Source organism: Podarcis erhardii, assembly GCF_964252035.2.
Source record: "Podarcis erhardii genome assembly, chromosome: 2".
Taxonomy (NCBI): Eukaryota; Metazoa; Chordata; class Lepidosauria; order Squamata; family Lacertidae; genus Podarcis; species Podarcis erhardii.
Genome location: NC_138498.1, coordinates 6,740,025 through 6,753,991, shown reverse-complemented (window position 1 = coordinate 6,753,991; position 13,967 = coordinate 6,740,025). Strand labels below are relative to the sequence as shown.

At 45.6% G+C, this 13,967-nt stretch overlaps 1 protein-coding gene across 1 annotated transcript; it reads left to right on the top strand.

Annotated features, from left to right (window-relative positions):
- The first annotated feature begins 4,901 nt into the window (after positions 1-4,901).
- Positions 4,902-12,972, top strand: ACKR5 (atypical chemokine receptor 5). Its single transcript, XM_081844974.1, has 2 exons — positions 4,902-5,049; positions 11,610-12,972. Exon 2 carries the CDS (start codon positions 11,628-11,630, stop codon positions 12,708-12,710), a length of 1,083 nt encoding a protein of 360 aa, XP_081701100.1. The 5' UTR covers positions 4,902-5,049; positions 11,610-11,627; the 3' UTR covers positions 12,711-12,972.
- Positions 12,973-13,967: the final 995 nt, after the last annotated feature.

The following is a 13,967-nucleotide window of genomic DNA, read 5'->3' as shown; positions in this document are numbered from 1 at the left end:
TGGACTTTCAGAAGTAGGTGGAATGTTTTTAATGTATTTCTCCCCACCCCACCCCAATAATAATAATAATAATAATAATAATAATAATAATAATAATAATTTTATTTATATCCCGCCCTCCCCGGCCGAAGCCGGGCTCAGGGCGGCTAACAACACTAAAACAGTGCAACATTATAAAAACATTATAAAAATTAATTAAAATAAAAATTGATGGTTTTTGGTTTTCATGTATCCATGTGGAGTTTTTTGTTTGGTTGTTCGTTTGGTTGTAAGTCACTTTGGGTTGTCCTGGGCAAGATAAAGTGACTAACAAAGTTAATTAATAAATAAGAATAATATACATATTGCCATTCCATGCTTTACAACTGCTTCAGCATTCCTGATTCGCTGGAGTACTAATCGTGTTATGAAACATACAAAAGAGCTTTCCAGGAAAAGGAAAACTCTGAGCATGTGTAGTTGCTCATTTGAAATCTGCTTAAATCGCAGCACCATCATGACTACTGGAATAATCTGGATTTTTGCTTCTGCTATCCTGATGCTAAACATAGGCACTATTTTGTTGCGCAAAAGTACAATGTGTTTTTTTCCGAAGAGCATATGTGACCATGCTGAGACCCCAGCTGACTGCCCCATTGGCAGTGCAACACTCATGCCAGCCTAGGTGTTTGGCCAGTTTGCCTTTGCCACCACCATCTGCCCCTCTCAGTGGTCAATTGGGGAGGGGGCTGCCCCACCAGGTAGCACATGTGAAAATGCACTTAGAATAGGATGCCAGAGACCTTATTCCTTTGCAAGATTTCACATGGAAACAAAGTGCTGACAAGGTTCAGTTTGGATGGGAGTGGGGTGAATGATAAGGCGGGGACATGAAGTCGCCTTCATCAGCCTCTCTTATCGCCCTTTCCTTTCTCTCTTCCTGAAGGCAGTTTATATAACCTGCTATCTGTCAGGGCCTTGGAGAAAGGACCCTTCTCAAGCAGCTTTTTTGTAACGGAAAAGGCTTCTCATTTTATCTCTACTCCAAACAGAGAGGAAACTGATCTCTGGATCCAGAGGAGCCTCAAGCAAGGAGCTACAAAGTTGTCTAAAATGATGCAGTCCACTTTGCCCTTGCAGAATTCTGCCCCGCTCCCTGTGTAGCTGCACGGAACCAAGTCATGAGAAATAAAGTGATCCCTCAGCCTGCAGGAACCGTACGAGGCCCAACATAGCAGTTCAAGTGTTCTCCAAACCAGTCCCAATTGTGGACAATTACTGTGAGGGGTTGGGAAGAGGGGACACAGTCAAAGGTATAGGTTAAATAAGTCAGTGCCAGCTCCTGGGGCAGTTGTTCTGTCGCAAACCCAGGATACCTGTTTTCCAGGCTTGGTTTATTGTTTAAAAGGCCTGACTTATCTGTGCAAGTGCACTTCCCTGTTCCAGCCGAGCCTTCCTTCCGATCTGATTGTTGACCTCGCCTGAAATGGAGATTTCCAGCAATTGTTTCTAACATAAAGGCCTTTTGGCCCCTTGCTGGAGCCAAGCCAAAGTCCCCTCCTCACCTCCCCTTCCCTGCCAGAAAGTGCAGAGCCATCATCTTTTGCCGATTAGTTGTGTCACAATCCTAGCGGCCCTGGGCTTAGCTCGGAGTCTGTCCCCACCTAATAACTTAAAGTTTGCTTTCTAGGACATGCAACACAACATCATACCGCCAACTCTCCCGGGTTTCCTCAGTTTACCCCTATAACATGGCACTTGCAAGGGAGTGAGGAAAATTCGCAGAGGTCTGTCGCCTGGGGAGAGTTTCAAGGTCCAAATGGAAAGGCCTGGGGGAGCTGGCATTGTCCCCTGGTTCTCAGATTCCCCATCCCTGATATACAGACTATATGGATTATATGGCTATATGGACCCTCCAGTGTTCTGAGACTCCTGAATACCAGTTGCTGGAGAACAATCGCCAGAAAAAGGCCATTTTCCAGTGGTCTCCAAACTTTTTTCAAAGAGTGCTAGATTTGATGACATGAAGGGCCATGAGGGCCGACCAAAGGGCCAAACTTTTTTTAGGATTGAAGCAAAGGTAATAAAAAGAAAATGTTATTTAGGGGAACTGAATTTAATTCTAAATTATATTCCGGAAACGTGGGAGATTTCAGGGGGTCAAAAATAATGGATGTACCATGCTATATTAGAAGCAAAAAAACTTGTTTTGATGAATTGGAAGAGCCGCAAAAAGATTCCATTGAGCACATGGATTGATAATATGGACAGATTAGCTACATATGAACGAATTGCATGTCAATGCAAAATAAGAATGGTAAAATATGAAGAAATCTGGAATGAATATTTAAGCGATAAGGCGGATAGTGGTGGGAAGTAGGGGGAGGAGAGAGAGGTGGGAAAATATTGTTTAAAAAGGTGTAGTCGTAGGTATATCAGTGTATTTAAATCTGAATTGTCAAATTGTGTTATTATTATTATGGTTTTTATTGTATGTGTCTCTAAAAAAAAAAAAAAGGATTGAAATTGTTGAGCTTATTTTATGATTTTAGCCCTAAGTTGTTGAGCTTTTTTTAGGACTGAACATGTTGAGGGTTTTTTTTAGGATTTTACCTCAGCCACAAGGGCCGGATTAGGCCCCAAAGTGGACTTTGGACATGCCTGCTTTATATGCTCCTTGTGGGTTTTGCAGAGACATCTGGTTGGCGAGAATGCTGGACTAGATTGATCCTTGGCCTGATCAAGCAAGGTTTCCCTCTTATTCCACTACACCTTTTCTCCAGGAGACCAACGTGAGTGATTACCAGACTCTGCAAGCCAAGAGACAACTGTGAAGTACATAATCAATGGTTCCTGCCCACTGTGGAGGCTGATGAGCCTTAGCTCCTTCCAATCAGCTTCCACTGTGGGACAGTTAATTCTGCCACACCTCCAGATCAGGTGTGACTGGAACAACCCGGAGCAGAGAGTCGTCTGAATTAATCAAGCTCAAATGAGATGGACCGTTGCATCTCCGCATGTTGCTGCTCTTCCAATCAACAAGTCTTTCTTACCTCATCACAGTTTTGAAAAGCTAACCTTTTCTGGTGAAATGCAGTTCCAATTATACAGATGTTCCTCTCCCCTCCCCCACCCGAGGTCTTTCCCAGATCTACTATCTGGAATGAAAGAAGATCTGAATCTGGGACCTTAAATATACCATGTATGTACCCTACCCTTGGGCCCCGATGACCCCTCTACAAGATCTAGTGGCATTTTAAACTTAGGAACATCAGGTCAGGTATCGTGTGGTCCACAGGCTGGTTGGAAAATCAGCTGTCTCTGTGAGGAGCTGGCTTCAGGGAGCGCTCCTGGCCAACTCCTGTTACAAAGATGTCTGCAAATGTGACATGAAGGCTGGCAACGTCAACCCCCCCCCCCCCATGTGAAGGATCCGTTGCAGACGCCAGTGCCGATTTTACAAATAAGCTAAACAATCTATAGCTTAGGGCCCCACACTCTTGGGGGTCCCCAAAAAATTAAAGGGAAAAAACTGGATGTACATTTCCAAAATATAAGATAAAAAACAAATAAAATAAAACCTACATACAGCAACAGTGTTTTGTGTTGTGTAGGCTCCTATGATGTAAGTCATGGGCCATGCCTGCTAGCCTGCTCCCTAGAATATCACTGGTTTGCTCATTTCTATATATAGGGTGCCTACATTCTGCATGGACGGGTTGCATGGAAACATGTAGCATGCAGCTGCCGACTGCGGTGCAGCCCAGTTGAATGTAGGTCAAGCTGTTGTACCTGTTACCTAATATTAAAGAGTGCTTGTAGATGACCAGGCAGCATAGACTAAGGGTATGAGTCTTATGCCTACTGATTGATTTCATGTAATACATAATTTATTTATTTTGATCCCATTATGGCTTTAGATAACTATTAGGTTCATAAATTACCATATAGCATATATTCAACAACATCAAAAAAACAGCGACAATTTGTTGTTGACAAAGGACAGCTGGACATATAAAGGGCCCCATTACCTTCAGTAGCTAAGGGCCTCATCAAACCTAAATCTGGCCCTGTAGATGACCGCAGTGCCTGGAGACAGGCAGACAGGTCTGGACTGCTCTCTGCCACTGACTCTCCCTGCTCACTAAGTCCTATTACCTCTTCAGCTTCTGACACCTCCTCCTCCTCCCAGTCTGCTGTCTCCTCTCCCTCTGACCACTCATCATCGTCCCTCCACCAGTCCTCTGGCTCTGATCCTTCTTACCTTGAAGGTTCCCTTGGGGATTCCCCAGCTGGTGCCTCCCACCACTCCTTTCCATCCAGCCAGTCTGTGACAGCTTGATCCTCCAGATGTCGTTGGACTACAATTCCTATCAGCCCTGACAATTGGCATACTGGTTGGTGTTGGTGGGAGATGTTGTTCAGCAACATCTGGAGGGCCAAAGCTTCCCCACCCCTGGCATAAAGCGCACAAGGAATCATTATTGGCCTCCCATTTTGCAGACAGGGAAACAGAGGCCAAAGAGAAGGAAAACAACTTGCAGCTGGAATCACAGGGGACATTCTTGTTGACTCTATAGCAACACCCAGTGCACTCTGGTTGCATTGTTATGGATGCTCCAGCTCACCCTGTCTTTGCAGGCTGTGGTTTTGACCAGGGAGGCAAGCTTTGAAACAGCAGTTCAAAGGAAATCGACCTCAGGAAAAATCTGCATCCTCGGATGTTCTTCGAAAGTTGTCACGGGCCTCTCTGAATCGACTGATATCTGTCCTTGGTGCCTGCCAGGCCATCTGAGCCAAATCTGCTTGCATTCAAGAAAAGGGAAGTCCAAGGGATGGGACCGTGTTTAACAGTTTGTTTTACACCAAAGCTTGTGCTCTCAGGATAGCAGGCTATGATGCTCATTTCCTGTGTAGAGGGAGGAAAAGCAGCAGCAAGGCAGCCAGCAGCAAACACACATTCCTGGAAAGACTGCACCAATAGACAGTCTGAGCTACCAAGTTGAGAGACTTCAGACCAGAGGTCCATCATCTCAGCGCAGCAAAGGATCGTCTTTGGCTTCCAATAAGGTAAGCAATGCATAGAAATAAACTTCAGGTTTTCCATCTCTTCTCCAGAAACAAAACTTTTCACCAGCATCTAAGCTTGTATAGAGACCCTCCCAGAGAAACCTCTGTTACAGATGCCAGATTTCCGTCGGCTTAAAGAAGCAGCAACTTTCCCTTCCTTCCTCCAAATGCCCTGGAGAAAGTAAGAGTTGCTTTATTTATTTGTTTGCAGTGGCTGCCAAGTTATGAATCTTTTTCTAAGGCTGGAGGCAGGCAGTGATTGTTGTCCTTTTGGGGAGAGTGAAAGAAGGAATTTTGAGAGAGGCATCGCTGCGTGTCCACTGTTAAGCAGGTGTGGCAGGAATTTGCATCATTTTAAACAACCCACAAAAATCTGTTTGACCAGAAGTGACTGAGTCAAAATAATGTGTGCCTGAAAAGGGAAGTTAAGCCTCTTTCGAACTCTCTTGACAACATTTGTCCGTCTGCAGCATGATACCTTTTATTTGATAAAAGTGAGCCTTTGAGATGCACCGAATTCTCCTTTCACCAAGCCAGAACCTCCTTCAGAATTATGGCAATTCCACACCATACACTGAAAGCGCATCCACTGCACAAGTAAAGTGCATGACTTCCCCCAAGGAATCCTGGGAACTGCAATTTGTTAGGGATGCTGGGAATTATAGCTCTGTGACAGACTGGGAGGAGGAGGTGTCAGAAGCTGAAGAGGTAACAGGACTTAGTGAGCAGGAAGAGTTAGTGGCAGAGAGCAGTCCAGACCTGTCTGTCTGTCTCCAGGCACTGCGGTCATCTGCAGGGCCAGATTTAGGTTTGATGAGGCCCTAAGCTCCTGAAGGTAATGGGGCCCTTTATATGTCCAGCTGTCCTTTGTCAACAACAAATTGTCACTGTTTTTTGTGTTGAATATATGCTATATGGTAATTTATGGACCTACTAGGTATCTAAAGCCATTTGCACAGAACAAATAGGAGCCTACACAGCACAAAACACTGTTGCTGTATGTAGGTTTTATTTGTTTTTTATCTTTTATTTTGGATATGTACATCCAGTTTCTTTTCCTTCAAATTTTTTTGGAGGCCACAAGAGAGTGGGCCCTAAGCTACAGCTTGTTTAGCTTATACGTAAATCCGGCACTGCCTGTGAAGGGAAACTATAGTTCTCAGGATTCTTTGATCGTGGAATTATAGAATTGTAGAGTTGGAAGGGACTCAAGGAGCCATCTGGAATCTCAGCTAAAGCATCCATGACAGATGGCCATTCAACCTCTGCTTACGAGCCTCCACGAAGGAGAGTCCACCACCTCTCAAGGGAGACCATTCCACTGTCGAACTGCTCTTGCTGTCAGAAAGTTCTTCCTGATGTTTAGTTGGAATCTCCTTCCTTGCAACTTGAAGCCATTGGCTTATGCCCTACCCTCCAGAGCAGGAGAAAACAAGCTTGTTCCCACTTCCATGTGACAGTCCTTGAGGTATTTGAAGAGGGCTATCATATCTGTCTTCTCGATGGAAGTCAAGTGCTTTAAGTGTGTGTTGGATTTGCTTTAAGTTTATGGTGTGTAATTGTTCCTATTCCTGCATGAAGGAAGAGTCGTCTGGCACTCAAAAAGCCAACCATTCACCGACCACACATCCAATCTTATAAAAAGCTGTCATCTGGACCCCTTTAATAAAAGGTTTTTCTGTTGCTAGGAACAAACCAATCAGTGCTCTCTTGTCAGTGTCTGAGAACCAGCCTCTTCCCAAATCACTTTCAGTGTGGGAAAACTTGAGGATCACAGCTCAGTAGCACAGCATGCAGGTTGCACGTATAAGGTCCCAGGCTTGTATATTCTGGCACCATCTTCGATTAAAGGCTCTCGTGTGAAGCAGGGCTGGGAAAGATTGCTGAAAATATTTTCAGAATGGGCGCTAAAAATAAGCCTTATTTAAACCTGGGGCATTTTAACATACAAGCTCAATGAGGTATTCCTAAGTCTCTTAAGAGATGGGTAAGACAACAACTTTTGATTATGGATTATATTGGTTAGACTAGAGCTTCGTGCTGATAATGCCATGATTTCAGGTTCAATCCCTGTATAGGACAGCTGCATATTCCTGCACTGTAGGGTATTGGACTAGATGATCCTTAGGGTTCCTTCCAACTGCAATTCTGTGATATTGTTGATTATATTATCCACAGTTTCCTAATACCACTTTTTCAAGTATTCAGTTTTATCTGCATTTAAAGAGACAAGGGGAGATTTTTAAAAAGCTATACTGAGGGCATATTTACAGCACTGTTCCTTTGTGTGCATATGGCTGAACTGTTGTGGCTTTCCTTATTAATTTCAGGAGTTCCTAGAAACATAGAATTGTAGAGTTGGAAGGGACCGACTACGAGCATCGTCATCTAGTCCAACCCCCTGCAATGCAGGAAACTTTTGCCCAATGTGGGGCTTGAACCCACGACCTGAACTCAGATCTACTGACTGAGCTATCCCAGCTATTGTTCTGTGAAATCTTGATTCTGAGAATCCTAATTAATTGATTCTGAGAATCTTGATTCTGAGAATCTTTTGGTAGAGATCCCTGAGCTTTTTCACTAAGCTGCACTTTGCAGAATTCCACGGTTGGGAAATATGAGCTGTAGTGAATGTTAGGCCTACTCCAAGTGAACCCATTGACCTTAATGGGCACAACTAACTTACCTCCATTAATTTCAATGGGTCTGCTCTGAATAGAACCCAGGTGGACACAACCCAGTGGCCAGTGGTATGCGGTGAAATTTTTCATAGGGGAACAGTTAGGGCAGGAGGTGCAAGGTTGCAAGGGCAATAGGGGTGCTATATTGGGAACTATAGTTCACCTTAGGCAAGGCCTTTGGGAGTAAGTACCTAAACCTATTCACTAACAGCTGCTCTTTACTGAGTTATCTACATACCCTGTTGAAGAGGCAGCATTATAATCTCTGTAAGCCTTTTGATTTAGCTTTGAGCATTAAATCAAATGAATCGTAATTCTAGAGTGGTTTGTAGCTTAACTGTAGCAATGTGTGGTAAGTAGTCAGGGGAGATGGAGAGAGAGATGAATTAACAGCTAATTCACTGCTTATATATAAATGTGCTAAGTGCTGTAAGCCCAGGTACACTGCTCTCTCCTCAGATCCTTTCCTTAGAGATGCCCAAAATTGAGCCTGGTACCTTACGCAGGGCATAGGCTCTCCCACTGAACCTCCCAGATTGGCCTGCCAGTCCTCTGCCTCTTCTTGCTTGCTTGCCATTGCCTCACATTTTCCTCTGTTTCTCTCAATAGCAGCCAGCGCTTCACTCCGAAGCCCCGTTTCTTTGTGATAGTGATGCTCCTCAGGCACACACTCATATGTCGCTACACAGCATTCTCAGTTGCCACTGAGTCACAGGTCCACTGGGGAAAGGATAACTCTGGGATGGAAGGGCAGAGGGCTGTCTGCCCAGTGCACTTTGACCGACCACACTTGCCTAAATGGAAGCTGCTGTTGTAGTATAATACACCGTATTTTTCGCTCTATAAGATGCACCAGACCCTAAGACGCACCTAGTTTTGGGAGGAGGAAAACAAGAAAAAAAATATTCTGAATCTCAGAAGCCAGAACAGCAAGAGGGATCACTGCGCAGCGAAAGCAGCAATCCCTCTTGCTGTTCTGGCTTCTGGGATAGCTGCGCAGCCTGCATTCACTCTATAAGACGCACACACATTTCCCCTTACTTTTTAGGAGGGAAAAAGTGAGTCTTATAGAGCAAAAAATACAGTAATTTGCAGAAAGGGGTCAACCAAAATAATGAAAGGGCTCGAGCAAGTCCCATGCGAGCAAAGCTTACAATGTTTGGGCATCTTTAACTTACAGGGGAAGGCAGCTAAAGAAAGACATGCGAGGGGCATGTAAAATTATGCATAGTGTAGAGAAAGTGAATCAAGAGACGTTTTTCTCCCTCTCACATATTAGAACTAATGAAGCTGAAGGGTTGTAGATTCAGGACAGGGAAAAAGAGTTTGTCACACAGTGCAGAGTTGTAGTCATCATAGTTAATAAAAGAATTTATATACCACCTTTCATTTCAAGAAGAGATACCAACGTGAGTCACAAGCAACTTAAAAACAGCGGCAAAATAACAAGAATAAAACCAATTATGAAAATACAGTTGCCTTTGATTAAAATACATAGAACTACATTAAAATATCACACACACACAGACGTGTTAAAACTATGGAATCCAAGTTAATGGCCATCAACTTGGATGGTTTTTTAAGGTGGTTAAGATGAATTCATGGAGGATAAGGCTGTCATTATCTACCCATCTCACTGAAGGCCTCTCATGTCAGGTATCAAAGGCAGTGAATGGGGTACATGAGTGTGATATAATAATAATATAATAATAATTTATTATTTATACCCCGCCCAACTGGCTGGGTTTCCCCAGCCACTCTGGGCGGCTTCCAACTGAATATTAAAAACAGTACAGCATCAGACATTAAAAACTTCCCTAAAGAGGGCTGCTTTCAGTTGTCTTTTAAAAGTAAAATAGTTGTTTATTGCTTTGACATCTGCTGGGAGGGTGTTCCACAGGGCAGGCGCCACTACCGAGAAGGCCCTCTGCCTGGTTCCCTGTAACCTTACTTCTCGCAATAAGGGAACCGCCAGAAGGCCCTCGGCGTTGGATCTCAGTGTCCGGGCTGAACGATGGGGGTGGAGACGCTCCTTCAGGTATACAGGACCGAGGCTGTTTAGGGCTTTAAAGGTCAGCACCAACACTTTGAATTGTGCTCAGAAACGTACTTGGAGCCAATGCAGATCTCTCAGAACCGGTGATATGTGGTCCCGGCGGCCACTCCCAGTCACCAGTCTAGCTGCCGCATTCTGGATTAACTGCAGTTTCCGGGTCACCTTCAAAGGTAGCCCCACGTAGAGTGCGTTGCAGTAGTCCAAGCGGGAGATAACTAGAGCATGCACCACTCTGGCAAGACAGTCCGCGGGCAGGTAGGGTCTTAGCCTGCATACCAGGTGGAGCTGGTAGACAGCTGCCCTAGACACAGAATTAACCTGTGCCTCCATGGACAGCTGTGAGTCCAAAATGACTCCCAGGCTGCGCACCTGGTCCTTCAGGGGCACAGTTACCCCATTCAGGACCAGGGAATCCCCCACACCCACACGCCCCCTGTCCCCCAAAAACAGTACTTCTGTCTTGTCAGGATTCAATCTCAATCTGTTAGCCGCCATCCATCCTCCAACAGCCTCCAGGCACTCACACAGGACCTTCACCGCCTTCACTGGTTCTGATTTAAAGGAGAGGTAGAGCTGGGTGTCATCCGCATACTGATGACCACCCAGCCCAAACCCCCTGATGATCTCTCCCAGCGACTTCATATAGATATTAAAAAGCATGGGGGAGAGGACAGAACCTTGAGGCACCCCACAAGTGAGAGCCCAGGGGTCTGAACACTCATCCCCCACCACCACTTTCTGGACATGGCCCAGGAGAAAGGAGCGAAACCACCGTATAACAGTGCCCCCAGCTCCCAGCCCCTCTAGACGGTCCAGAAGGATGTTATGGTCAATGGTGTCAAAGGCCGCTGAGAGATCCAGCAGAACTAGGAAACAGCTCTCACCTTTGTCCCTAGCCCGCCGGAGATCATCAACCAGCGCGACCAAGGCAGTTTCAGTCCCATGGTGAGGCCTGAATCCCGATTGGAAGGGATCCAAATGGTCCACATCCTCCAGGCGTGCTTGGAGTTGTTTGGCAACCACCCGCTCAATCACCTTGCCCAAGAATGGTAAATTTGAGACTGGGCAATAGTTGGCAAAATTGATAGGACTATTGCATTCATGCCAAGCTTGCAGGATTCCCATGGGTTACCCATGATAGGTAAAGGTAAAGGGACCCCTGACCATTAGGTCTAGTCGTGGCCGACTCTGGGGTTGCAGCACCCATCTCGCTTTATTGGCCGAGGGAGCCGGCATACAGCTTCCAGGTCATGTGGCCAGTATGACTAAGCCGCTTCTGGCGAACCAGAGCAGCACACGGAAACACCGTTTACCTTCCCACCGGAGTGGTACCTATTTATCTATTTGCACTTTGACGTGCTTTCAAACTGCTAGGTTGGCAGGAGCAGGGACCGAGCAACGGGAGCTCACCCCGTTGCAGGGATTCAAACCGCCAACCTTCTGATCAGCAAGTCCTAGGCTCTGTGGTTTAACCCACAGCGCCACCCACGTCCCTTTACATGATAGAAAAAGGAATATTGGACTAGACATTCTTCTTATCTAAATAAGTAAACCTTTAAAATCCCAAATCAGTTAGGAGTCCTAGTGACTCACATGGATAGAAAAAATCAGCAACCCGTTCTTTTAATAATTCAGAGCCTATACACATACACACACAAAACCGCTTATAATTGATGTGGATTCATAGCAAAGGGTTACAACTGTGCTAATGAGCAATGCATATCACACTTTCCGGTATTGATTACTCCTCCTTAATTTGGTTCAGTGGAAAAATCAGCCCAGATCTACTAGTACTGAAGTCTCTCCACCATTTCTTCTTACAGTTAACTTTTTGACCCAAAATGGGAGAGCCCGACCACCTCTTGCCTTTTAATGAATACGGAGAGTACCACAACTTGACAGAGCTTGCCCACCTGCTCAACTACACCTTCAGCTACTGCAGATTGGGGCTGGATGAGAGCGTGAAGCGGGTGTTCCTCTTTGTCCTCTACCTCATCATCTTTGTGGTGGGGCTGGTGGAGAACCTTCTGGTGATCTGGGTAAATTGGCAGACCCGAAGCCACAATAACCTGGTCAACCTCTACATCTTCAACATGGCCGTTGCAGACTTGGGGGTGATCCTCTCGTTACCGGTCTGGATGCTGCAAGCCATGCTTGACTATACCTGGCTTTGGGGGAGCTTCCTCTGCCACTTCACCCACTACTTTTACTTTGCCAACATGTTCAGCAGCATCTTCTTTCTCACCTGCCTGAGCGTTGACCGCTATGTGTCCTTGACAACCTCCTCCCACTTCTGGCACCGACACCAGCACCTGGTGCGACGCATTGCTTGCTGCTGCATATGGGCCTTGGCTGCCATCGTTCCTTTGCCAGAGGTGTCCCACATGGAGTTAATTGACAGCACTGAGCCTGTATGTTTCTTCATGGCCCCCCTGGAGACCTACGACATCTGGGCCCTTACTCTCACCCTGCTCACTGCCTTCATTGGGTTCTTCATTCCCTTCTCCATCATGGCAGTCTTCAACATACTGACAGCGAGGCACATCAAGCGCAGCAACAAGCCTGAGAGCAGGAAGCACTGCCGTGTCATCTACGCCTACATTGCCGTCTTCCTAGTGAGCTGGCTGCCGTTCCACCTGGTTTTGCTTTTGCTGACGCTCGAAGGTACCAGCATCTTCCTCCACTGCCACTTTTTGGACTTCCTCTACTTCTTCTATGATATCATAGACTGCTTCACCCTTCTCCATTGCGTGGTCAACCCCATCCTGTACAACTTCCTGAGCAAGAACTTCAAAGGGAAGCTCATCTCTGCTGTGGTCAGGTACATCCCCAAAGACCAAATGGATCGAAAGGGGGGCGAAGGTTCCTCTTCTAACACCCAACATTCCATTGTCATAGCAAAAGAGAATACCTTGCCAAATTAAAAGTGCGCTTGATTTGGTTTATTGCAGTGGTTCCTCAACAAAAATCCTGTGTATTCAGACATTCTCTCGCTAGCAAAGGGCAGTTTTCAGTAAGCACCTCTCTGCATACACATCAGGGCTTCTTGAAATCTTGGGAAAGCAGGGCCATACAGGGTGAAATGTGGTGATTATATGCTGCCGTGCCCTGTGTTTTCTAGTAACTCTCATCCAATCCCCCACCTCAAAAAAATAACTATGGAAATAAATGTTCTGATTTCTGCTACCCTGTAATTTTATGATTATTTGGAAGATAGAGATTTCTGTCAATTTCCTTTTATTTGTGGAGAGTTTTGAGTGAAAATTACATTCTAAAAACATGAGGGTGTCTTGATCATTAAATAGATGGCACAAAGACTGTAATTCTGCCCTTGCAAGGGTGAGACAGGGACTGCCAAGGTCCTTTTATGTGCATCCAACTAGTTATTTCTTGTGGCTGAGGAACCAGGATACCAACAACTCCCTTCTAGCAGTTTGCGCGCAGGCAGCCTTTTATTTATGTCACCACAGAGACATTTACACCCAGGGATGCCAGCCTGAGGTTGGAGAAGGGAAGGCAATGCTGGGGCTACGGACCTCTCCTGAGGGAATGCTGGTGCCTGGGATTTATCTCCCAAGGGAATGCACTCCCACCTTGAAGTTTTGGCTTGGGGTAAACTCCGTTGTCCTTTCTGGTAGAGTCAGAAAACGTCACGATTCAGTTCCTGAGTTAACCAGGAGCATTGCAGTTCTGGTCACTGAATCAAGAAGCTTCTGCTAACCCTATTCACAGGGTTCCAGCCCAGTGGTGCCTAATAAAGCTTTAGAAAATGGAAGTTGAGGGTCTGAGGGCCTGTTCACAAAACCAAGGACTCAGATTTTAGCATGGTATCATTAGCTCAAAAAACGTATTTGCAAAGGCATGAAAAAAACTGGATCCTTGCATGTGATGAGATTACACAACCATGGAGTGAGTGCCAACATATGGAGGTGGCATTTAGTGGAGTTGGGATGCCTGGCTGCCAAAATGTTCAAATAATAATGTGAATAGGCCTTGGCCCTCCAGATTTCCTAACTATAGCTCCCATCAGCCCACTGATGACGTTGGCTGGAGCTGATGGGAGCTGATGGGAGACCAACATCTGGAAGCCCAAAGGTTCCCCACCCCTGGTATAGACTCTATCAAATTGAGCTTTTTAGTTTGCTGGTGACTTAGCCTTGCCTAATTTTTAGCCAACATTA

Coding starts and splice junctions, on each gene's coding strand:
- ACKR5 (XM_081844974.1), top strand. CDS start 11,628: ATGGGAGAGCCCGACCACCTCTTGCCTTTTAATGAATACGGAGAGTAC.